The sequence below is a fragment of the Triticum dicoccoides genome, chromosome 2B (assembly GCF_002162155.2).
Source record: "Triticum dicoccoides isolate Atlit2015 ecotype Zavitan chromosome 2B, WEW_v2.0, whole genome shotgun sequence".
Classification (NCBI taxonomy): Eukaryota; Viridiplantae; Streptophyta; class Magnoliopsida; order Poales; family Poaceae; genus Triticum; species Triticum dicoccoides.
The window spans coordinates 597546060-597556639 of NC_041383.1; the positions used below are offsets into that span (position 1 = coordinate 597546060).

Below are 10580 nucleotides of genomic sequence, written 5' to 3' on the forward strand. Positions count from 1 at the left end.
CAATCAAGTGGAGGATCACCCCTTCGTGAGGAGCGTATGAGTTGTGTGGGCAAAAATTTATCTATCAAAGTTTAAACCTAGTGATTCACACTTATGCATATACGAGATGCGTTTTAGTAGAACTTTGTGGAGTTCGTGGATCTATTCTTGATCTCCATTCATGTTGATATTTGTATCTCTATACATATATTATGGATTTTCATGTTGATGATATATTGTGACCCACACATGGTAAGAGTGCATAAAAGTTAAATTTGAAAAGTAGGATATATTATAGATTCCGTGTTGACTTCTTGATGATATATTGTTATCCATGCATGGTAAGACCGGAAGAATATTGCACGTGAAGAGTTTTATTCATTTTTAAACATGATTAATTAGTTCTTTTTAAGTTCCTGCATTTTACGTATGAAGGATCAGATGATTTACATAGGAATAAGGACCAGTGCCAATTTTACAAAATGTTCCCCCTTGGGTACAAGACATGCACACATAATACCACCGCTGGCATTTACCCACACATATGTAACGTGGGCACATGTTATACAGTCTTCAGTTTTCCCCTGTGGGTACCCATGCCACCTGGCGCCCACAAACACTAGGTTAATATTGGGGCATATGTAACATGGGCACATGTTATCCTATTTGCAATGCATGTAATTTGAATAAGTATTAAGATCAAATATGTTGTTTGAAGAAGTACTTTCTTATAAGATTGAGGAAAAAGTAGGCTTATGCATTAACGGGTTGGTTTAACCAAGACATTGCCAATTTTTACCACTTTGTGAAGTCACAACTGCCTCAAGTTTTCGGAAAATATTAAATCATTTAAATTTTAAACTATTAATATTAAAACTTCACTATCTGAAATTGTGGAAATCTAACAGAATATTAGTACAATAACTAAATGGTAAGTTATATATGGAATAATGTGAAGATTAAAGTTGTTGAATGTTGGACACATAGTTTTAGAAATGTAACTGAATTTTAAGAAAAATAAAGCAACTCATGAAAAGCAGCATTTGGCTTTCCAATGTTTTTGGTTGAAGTTTTTGTTTTCCAGATGAGTTTGTTAGTTTGTGTAACAGATAAATCAACCTAGCTCGGTTAGTGCCATCAGAGTTAGTGGTTTAGGGGATAAGTATATTTAACCTAAACAAACTGTCAGGTTTGGAACACATTTCTCCATAACCTTTGTTCGCTTGTTCAGGTACAATTAATCCTCTAATCTAAGGAGAGCTTTAATCCTCTGTGCATGATTTATCACTTGGTTCGGCTGACTTGGCATCGGTTCACCGATTTGATTTCCAATGCGGGACCCGTACGACCTCTCGGTTCACGCGGGGATGCCGCTTGGCTCGATGTTGTAAGGAAAGTGGCTCCTTGGATTCATGGTCGGAGCTCAACGAAAAGCTAATTCTAAATGCTCCTTGGATTTATTTTCAAGGGTCACTTTTGGTGGAGTAAGAGCGCGTCACTTGAGCGCGTCTCAGCCACCGCCACGTGTAGCATGGTGGGTGCTCCATTGGGATTTCATTTTTTATTTTTCTATACGCGTTTTCAGGTTTTAGATGATTTTTTCAGGGGTTTTCAGCTTTTCAATTTTTGCCTAGTTTTCCCTAGGTTTTTGGACAAACAAAATTCAAAAGAATATATTATTTTGCGTGAAAAACGTGTTTTTTTCTTTTGCGAGAGGCGTCGATTTCCCCTGCGAGAGGTTGTGCCTCTTGAAAAAGTAGAAAAAGGTGTTTTTTCTTCCGCGAGAGGCACACATTTGCTTCAAAAAAGTAAATAAAGGTGTTATTTTGTTTCCGCGAGAGGCACAGATTTACCTCATGTGGAGGCACAAATTTGCTTCTGCTAGAGGCACTGTGCCACTCGGAAAAGGGGAAAACACGTTTTTTACTTCCACGAGAGACACATATTTTCTTTTGCGAGAGGCACAATTGTGCCTCTCAAAAACACGTTTTTCTTTTGCGAGGCAACTATGCCTCCTCGGAAAAGGGGAAAGGTAAAAAAATACCATGCTTTCGATCTGGTTTTTTCGTTGAAAAAAAGTTCATTGAAACCTATCAACATAGGTCTAGTTTTGAAGATCTCGACATGAGGAATCCAACGATGAAAACAATTCAGGATTTAGACGCATGGTTTAAGAGATAAAACATTTTTAATAAACAAATTTAGAAAAAAAAGAAAAACTCACAGGTTGCGACAAGTCGCAACTTGGGAGGTGGGAGTGACTTTTGCAAAGAGTGCTTAGAGCCAGTTCTTTTGAGCTATGTTGTGGAAATAAGCTCAAGATAAGCTCCAGTGAAAATAAGCTCCAGATAATAAGCTAGCCTTCACGGCCTGTTTTTCAGCTTCTGTGTGGTATGATCAGTGAAAAGTCTGTAATGCCCTTGGACTATACTATTGTTCAGATCAAACGATATTGCACTATTATTTATCATTTTGTTGCCCATATGAACATAAATTTGACTTTCAAACACCACAACATGTTATAATCAAACATGAGGAAGATCATTGTCTTGCATACGAATATCATACATGCATCGCTGTCTCACGTAGTACAAGTACTTGAGAAGAAGTACTGAATAAAAAAGATCTGTAAATTATTACATGGTTCTCCCAATAAAAGCATACACCCTAGAGCTAACCATCAAGGGAAAACACTTGTAGCAATAGCATCACGGATGGAACCCATAGTACCATCATCAATGGGTGCATGGTGGTGAGAAAGGCTCTCCACATTATCCCATTGTGCTTTCATCTATTTTTCATCATGTCAATACAAAAGAATTGGAAGAATTAATATGTAGTACAAACAATATCTAGAATTGCTTTTATGGTAGCACATATAAGCAACGCACCATGTCAATATTTCTTCTATGCAACCAGAGGGCAACAATTGTACTACTATTTGGTACAATCAATACATCCATGTCAAAATTATTTCTGCCATATATAAGCAACGCATCATAGCAAATCAAGATGAGAACATCATACTTTAGCAGTAGCTTACAACAAATCTAGATGAACTTTTTTGCAAAAGAAATCACAGGAGGAGTTGTTCACCTTGGTGGCTCACGGCCAGGAGGAGGGGAGGGGGAAAGGGGTCGCCGTCCACCGGAGTGGAGCCCTGGCCGGACCGGGCCAGGAGCTGTTGCTGGACACCGGGGACGGAGGGGATGCGCCCGAGGGAGGGGCCGCGCCCGTGGGAGCTGGGGTGGAAGATGTAGGCCTACCTGTTGGCCATGTCGCGGAGATGGCCTTGTCGAGGAGCGGGGGACCTGAGGACCGGCGGCGGCGGCGGTTAGGAGGAACCCTAGGCGGAGCGACAGAATAGAGGAGGGGTCGAGTGGGAGGGATGGGATCGAGCGCAGCCCGTCTGCCTGCTCTTTTTTGTGTCGGGAACTCTGTGCGGGACTGGGCGATGGCAATTTCGCTGTAAAAAGATCAAACAATAGGGGCACCTCGCTATACCCTTTTCGTTTTTAAGTGAGAAGCTGCAGGAAGCTGGAAGCCACCCGACCCCAACTTTTTTCCATTGTGAAGGAGGAGGAGGTAGAAATAAGCTAAGCTGGCTTCTCTAAAACGAGTTCTTTTCAGCTTCTAACTTATTTTGACAATAAGCTGCTAGAAGTTGCAAAAGAAGTGGCCCTACTCCCTCCGTTCCTTCATATAAGGTGTATTTGTTTCTTTTTTGATAAAATTTCACAATGTAAGGTGCATTTCTTATAATTTCGCATAGTTCCGGCCTTACCCCTCCAGAAAAAGCAAAGTATATCTCCTCTGCTTGCATGTATCTCTTCTTGTAGACAAAAGAAACTTTTGATTGTGTGTATCTCTTTCTTTCATAGCGTGAATGATTTACCTGCCTCTAATCAATAAATTAGACAAGGATAATTTCGTCTTAGATAATCTATAATTATGTGTCTTCGTCATCGTGCCAAAAATAATGCACCTTACATAAAGGAATGGAGGGAGTATTAATTAGTGATTTTGTCGTTTCGGAGTTGGCTTTTGTTGACAGATGGTTTAGAGTTTTTGTTTTGAATTTTTTTAGATTTTTCTTTTTGAGAACTTTTTTTGGATGAGTTGGTTTTGGGTTGGTCATGAGAAAGCCCAACATCTCAGCTTTGGGCTGACCAAAAGGCCGAAGCTGAGAAAAAAAACTCCTTCCGTCTGCTAAAAAAAAAAGGAAAACTTCTCTTTAGAAGAGACCCGGCACCCAAAAAAAAAAAGGGAATGGAACTGAAAAGGAATGGCGGGCGAGGCGATTCCCCATCTCTACTCTTCACTCAAGACGGCCAACGGAAGCCTAGGAACGGTGGCGAGCGTCGCGCCGTGTAAATTTCTTCAATTCCACTTTTTTTTTGAGATTGTCTTGCATTACAGCTGTGTATTACTACTCCTTTGGATTCATCCCATACGAACTGTTTTATTTTTCTGTTCTCATAAACGATCTGAACTGTTACTTTTAGACAAATGCTCGCTTGCGATTTACAGCGGCCTCTGGTGATTTTTGCAGCAATCAATTAGGAACATAGGATATTGGCTCCGACTCATTTGAGCCTCGAGATGCAGTCTCACAGGAATCTTTGTGTGATTTGGGTTTGGGGGGTGGCAGGAGTAACAAACAGAGTGGTACATTCCACGGTTCCTTCTTTTGCGTCAAGGTCTAAAGGACATGAGTTGCCTAGCCGATTTATCTGGGCCGGTTCTTGTTGTCACACAAAGCGGGGGAATGCATTTTTTTTCTCTCTTGGCGTTGCGATGTTACCTACTAGCCTTTATTGAAACCAAATCAGACGCATGATGCTCCAGCATAGATGGATTAATTCTTCAGTTTTTTTTTTTTTGCGAGGCTAATTCTTCAGTTAGAACTTAGAACCCAAACATTTGATATTTTGATTTGATTTCAGGAAAAACTGAATCCGGCATCTCTGAAGGGATAACTGATTCATCAACTCATTAGTTGTTTGGAAATAGGTTCGTCAATTTATTTTATTTTATAGATGTTTGTATTTTACTTTATAGATGCTATATAGAGTGATTCTACAATAATACTCCCTCCGTAAAGAAATATAATAGCGTTTAGATAACTATTTTAGTGATCTAAACACTCTTATATTTGTTTACAGAGGGAGTATGTTTTACTTGACTTACCAGGACCTATAATTCTGCTAACTGCTGATAGTTGAGGAGCCAAAGAAGGGTCTCATGGAGGTTGGGAACTGCTTACCGCGTGCTTTTTGAGGCCTAGTTATGAACAAGGCATTTCTTGATGTACCAGGTCCATGGCCCTTTTTAATTCCCTCCAATCCTCACCTAACATTCTTTCACACAACATATATAAGCACATATGTTCAACCATGGAAGTTTTGGAAAGCTTCATACAACTGTGCAGTGACACCACTGCCATGGCCTTTCCCAAGCCATCTCTAGTGCTATGCTCTGTTCTTACTTTACTGAGCCTAAATCGCGGTCCATCTCATGTATCTGCCAAGGTTTATATGGTGGTGATGGAGGATGATCCAGTTGTTTCCTACAAGGCAAGCCGGAAGGGTGTAATGTACGTGATCTCCATCCCTGAATCTTTTTACTTTGTTATCTTTTGAAAATAACTCATATTGATGGAATTTCATCCAGGAGAGGCGAGGAAGCTCAAAAGTACAAGGAAATGTCCACGACGAAGCACGACGCCTTCCTGGAATCATTTCTGACCGTAGGATCTTACAAGAAACTGTACAGCTACACTCACCTGCTTAATGGCTTTGCTGTTCATGCAAACTCTGAAAAGGTGCTCTTTCTAGCCTATAAAGTGCATAGTATTGTTTTAGGTATATTATCTGTTAAACAAACAAATTAGAAAAGTCTACTTACAACCAATATCGAATAGATAGAACATGCTGAACAGACAGTGATTCTCTTGCCAGTCTCAGTAGTATTTCCAGGGTAAAATTTGAAGGAAGTTTTGCCATACAACAATAAATGATGCTGAATTCAGTATATGCGTGAAGATAAAATAGTAGAGAAAATTTGAAAGAAGTTTTGCTATAGTTGAATATCATCATGAGTTATTTTGCTGAAAAGCCAGATAATCTGCTCCAGTTTGTCTTTTGAGCAATTAACAGTCTTTAAGTTGTTCGATTATCATATGATTCTATGTATCTTGAAACATGAATCCATAAGTTTACATGGAGACGAGCAACACAGCATCAATTCACATAAAACTATAATATAAGCGCATTTGTTCTGAACCTGACATGCTTGAAACTTCTTAGTTCTTATGCCCTATCTTTTTGCAGGTTATTCTTTCTGAATTTTGACAAATAGGAATAGTTCAGTTGTCTCTGTTGAGGCTTAAACTGGTTGCCTCTCTCTTTTGTTATATGTGCAACAGGCGGCTAAAATTCTTAGAGGCGCAAAAGGAGTTAGACTCGTTCAAGAAGACATCAAAATGGCCAAGATGACCACATACACTCCAAAGTACATTGGAGCCAGTGGGGTATGGCCACTGCTTGGTGGTGCTGAGAATTCTGGTGATGGAATAGTCATTGGCATGATTGATACTGGCATTGACCCCCAAAACCCAAGCTTTGCCAGCTTCTCGAACCAATCAAAGCAGCCACCTCCCAATTTCAAAGGAATGTGCCGCTCTGGGGATAGATTCCCTCCTGATTCATGCAATGGTAAGATAGTGGGAGCTAGGTGGTTCGCGCGCGCTGGTCAAGCAACTGGAGAGTTCAATGCTACAATTCACTATGCATCACCTTATGACCCTGATGGCCATGGCAGGTATGTCCCTTAGCTGCTGACTGCTATTTGAAGTTCTCTTTTTTCAGTCTCAGAAGAGCTACCAAGTGATCATAAGAATGTCTGCACAGCCACACAGCGTCGACCGCAGCTGGAAACTTCCATACACCAGCAGTTTCTAGGGGTTACAACTTTGGATATGCAAGCGGCATGGCCCCCGGAGCTCGGTAAGAATATGTTCCGTGTCCCATTATTCAGATGTTGAAAGTACATCCAAAGAAGAAAACTAACATTTTGTTCTCTCTTGTGGTTGCACTGACAGTCTTGCAATCTACAAAGCTGCGTATCCTTTTGGTGGATACATGTCAGATGTGATAGCTGCTGTCGACCAGGTTCGCTGATCACATTGTTTGCTGAAAGCTACTATGTTTGATTTGTATGTTAAAGTCTCCCATGTGACCTGTTTGCAGGCTGTAGAAGATGGTGTCGATGTTATCAGTCTTTCCATGGCACCTTCTTCGGTTTCACCTGGCCCTGCAGCTTTTCTCAACTTGCTTGAGACGCAACTGCTCCTTGCCACCAAGGCTGGAGTCTCAGTTGTTCAAGCAGTGGGCAATGGAGGCCCTGATGCGAGCTCAGTAGTTTCATTCAGCCCATGGATAACAAGTGTCGCGGCTTCGACAACGGACCGCAAGTATAACAAAACAATCGTAGCTGGAAATGGGCAAATTTTCTCTTGCGGCGGCCTTTCCCGTAATTCATTTCAACCTAACTTGCTAGTAAAATTCTACTATTATGTATCTGTTTCAGATCTTCCTGTGTTGCTTAATTTGTTTCTACCATCTTGCTTCTTTGTGTCCAGCACCAACACCAGGCGACACAATGTACCCATTAGCATTGGCAGACGACGTGAGCACTGACAATTCGACTGATGGGTCTAATGGTTGCCAGGATCCAAAGGTCTTCATAAGATCTCTAGTTCAGGGGAAGGTGATTGTCTGCATGATTGTGTCATCTAACTACTATCAGGGCGACAACTTTGCCGGCATTATCGATACGATTCAGAAGATCGGAGCTGCTGGAGTCGTCATCATTGATCGTTATTCCGGTGATGTAGACTATGAATATCAGTCCATATTTCCTACCGTGGTACCTTCAGCCATGGTTGTGGACGGAGTAGACATGATGGTGAGTGCAGACACATATTTCAGTAACTCTGAATGTTTGGGTTGCTCTGTCTAACTCTGATGAACCGTCTTCTGCAACTGGGTGCAGAACCTAATGGAGTACTATGAGAACAACACGGCACGAGACGGCGACGGAACTGTCATCACGTTCGGAGCAACCGTCCGGATTCTGGAGGGACGGCGTGCGAGCTACTCCGGAGAACGGCCGGAGGTCGCCGACTACTCGTCGAGGGGACCCAACATAGAGAACGCGCAGATGCAGCTGGCGGACGTCCTGAAACCGAACGTGATGGCGCCGGGCCATCACATCTGGGGAGCCTGGAGCCCGACGAGCGACGCCCTGCCGGAGGTCCAGGGCGAGAGCTACGCCATACTGTCCGGCACGAGCATGTCCACCCCACACGTCGCCGGGGTGGTGGCGCTGATCAAGCAACGGCATCCCAAGTGGAGCCCCGCCATGATCATGTCGGCGATCATGACGACGGCCGACGTGACCGACCGCTCCGGGAGGCCCCTGATGGCGCGCCGGGACGTGGGCGCCGTGGTTGCGGCGACGCCGTTCGACATGGGCGCGGGCGCCATCAACGCGGCGCGCGCGCTGGACCCAGGCCTGGTGTTCGACGCCACGTACAGGGACTACCTGCAGTTCCTGTGCGCGGTGCCGGGCGTGGACGAGGCCGCGGTGCGGCGCGCGGTGGGGGCATCCTGCCCGACGTCACGGGCGCGGTGGTGCTCGGACCTGAACGCGCCGAGCGTGACGGTGGCGAGCCTGGTCGGATCGAGGCGGGTGGACCGGAAGGTGTGGAGCGTGGCCGCGGAGAACGAGACGTACATGGCGTACGTGCGCGCGCCCGACGGCGTGGCGGTGCGCGTGTCGCCCGACGAGTTCACCGTCGCACCCGGCGAGACGGCGGCGCTGAGGATCGTGCTCAACACCACCGCGCCGGGGAACGCATTCAGCTTCGGCGAGGTGGTGCTCAGGGGCGACAAGAAGCACAGCGTCAGGATCCCCCTCGCCGTCTACCCCGCCGCGGTGTTGAGCGGCCCGTGAACTGAACTCGCGTACTGGATATGCATATATGCCTGGTGTATACGTACTTTCGTTATGGGTATAGGTATACTACTACTGTATACAGAGGGAGCCGAGAATGAAAAATTTAGACTAATGCGGAGCCTCGGTACATCTCCAACGGCAACCCGCAAAATTTCTTCCGCATCCGTCCGTAAACAAGAGGGACTAGTTCATGGACATGGATGCGAAAGACCTTCATCCAACCGTAGTTGCATACATCTGGCCTATCTCTTTTTTTTTTCTTTTTTTTAAGTACGCACGATCAAATAGCAGCATGCATGGAGAATAGATACCGTCAACTAAATAGCAGTCCATATTGTACGTCCATTAACACTATAGTAGGGCAAGGAGGAGCTTTTCCTTCAGTCAGTCTCGCAAACAACGGTGATCGCTGCAGCACATTGATGTCATTGTGAGATCTGGACATGCAAAGAAAGTGTGCCAAATCCAAAGGTCCTGTGATGCAACAACTTCAAGAATTATGATGGGCTTCTTAACATGACCTTAATATTGCCCTTGTAAAGCCTTCAAACAGTTCTTCCACGCATGCAGTTAAGAGATCCAAGCAAACCAGGCCACCATCTTACTTCTGAGATTGCCAAGAGCTTTTCGGTGTCTGCCACACTTGGTTCTCTTAGGTACTGAGGTCCGAACACCTCGACCACGGCAATTTGCAAACCTGACCATGACATCTTTACATTTGCTCTCAGACATCCGTAGGTACTCGTCCAATGAATCGGCGGTCGTGCACTTTTGGTAACCAGAAAAGTCAATCGTTCCCACGGCATCCTTCTTCAAGATGAAATAGTCTTCATAGGACCGGACGCCATGCTACAAACGATTGAAAAGAGTCTTGTGCATACGAAAACGCCGGCGAAAATGGTCGGCGAAGAGTGCATCCGGGGCAAATTAGTCGGCCATCAGTGTCAAATGGTTGTGCGACCTGTCGCGGTTAAGCACTCGATGACCCTTGATCGAGCCCTTGAAATTGAGAACATACTCCTCTGCACGCTCCGCGTGCACCATCGTCGTCATCCCAGTACTCCTCCTTGTCAGACGACTCAACATAGTGCCCGTACATGCACTCCAAATCGGAGTCCATTGCTAGAAATAAGAAGGGAAAATTGTTTTTAGCTCCGGCAATTTATCGAACAATTTTCGCGCATGGTGAGTACAGCAATAGCGGATGGTACCTGGCGGGGCGGTCGGAGGACAGGGGTTAAACGGCGACAGAGGAGAAGCGGGGTGGAGCCTGGCTAGAACGCTGGAGGTGATGGAGACGTAGAGTTTCGGCGGGGGTGTGGCATGGTGGCCAGGGTGGTGGAGCGGCGGCGAAGGCAAGAGAGAAGGAAGGACGGAGAGAAAATGGGGAGGATGGAGGCGCGGGGTCCGGGAAGGGTTTTGGGTGGGCCGGGTGTCGGAGTCCTATGTGTCTAATGTTCGGACTCCCGCAAAAGCTCCCCACGCTTGCCTCCGGTTTGCGGGAGAAAGTACGTCTGAAACATGGCGCGGACCAATACAGACCCGTGTTGGATGGCTTCTATGGTTTGGACAGCGCGTTC

General features: G+C 44.9%; 1 protein-coding gene and 1 long non-coding RNA gene across 2 annotated transcripts; one reads left to right on the forward strand and one right to left on the reverse strand.

The window, feature by feature from the left end:
- Positions 1–2496: 2496 nt before the first annotated feature.
- LOC119365083 lies at positions 2497–3403 on the reverse strand. Its single transcript, XR_005175312.1, has 3 exons — positions 3076–3403; positions 2871–2955; positions 2497–2770 (listed from the first exon to the last, which is right to left on the reverse strand). It is a non-coding gene; the product is annotated as an uncharacterized LOC119365083 (long non-coding RNA).
- A 1487-nt stretch (positions 3404–4890) lies between these two features.
- LOC119365084 (subtilisin-like protease SBT2.5) lies at positions 4891–9383 on the forward strand. Its single transcript, XM_037630683.1, has 9 exons — positions 4891–4992; positions 5145–5575; positions 5653–5803; positions 6407–6801; positions 6891–6986; positions 7082–7151; positions 7230–7512; positions 7622–7947; positions 8035–9383. Exons 2-9 carry the CDS (start codon positions 5301–5303, stop codon positions 8995–8997), a joined length of 2559 nt encoding a protein of 852 aa, XP_037486580.1. The 5' UTR covers positions 4891–4992; positions 5145–5300; the 3' UTR covers positions 8998–9383.
- Positions 9384–10580: the final 1197 nt, after the last annotated feature.

Excerpts from the sequence above, each read along its gene's own strand:
- LOC119365084 (XM_037630683.1), top strand. The coding sequence starts at position 5,301 with ATGGCCCTTTTTAATTCCCTCCAATCCTCACCTAACATTCTTTCACAC. Across the intron at positions 5,576-5,652 it reads GCAAGCCGGAAGGGTGTAAT|GAGAGGCGAGGAAGCTCAAA; the intron begins GTACGTGATCTC and ends AATTTCATCCAG. Across the intron at positions 7,513-7,621 it reads CTCTTGCGGCGGCCTTTCCC|CACCAACACCAGGCGACACA; the intron begins GTAATTCATTTC and ends CTTTGTGTCCAG.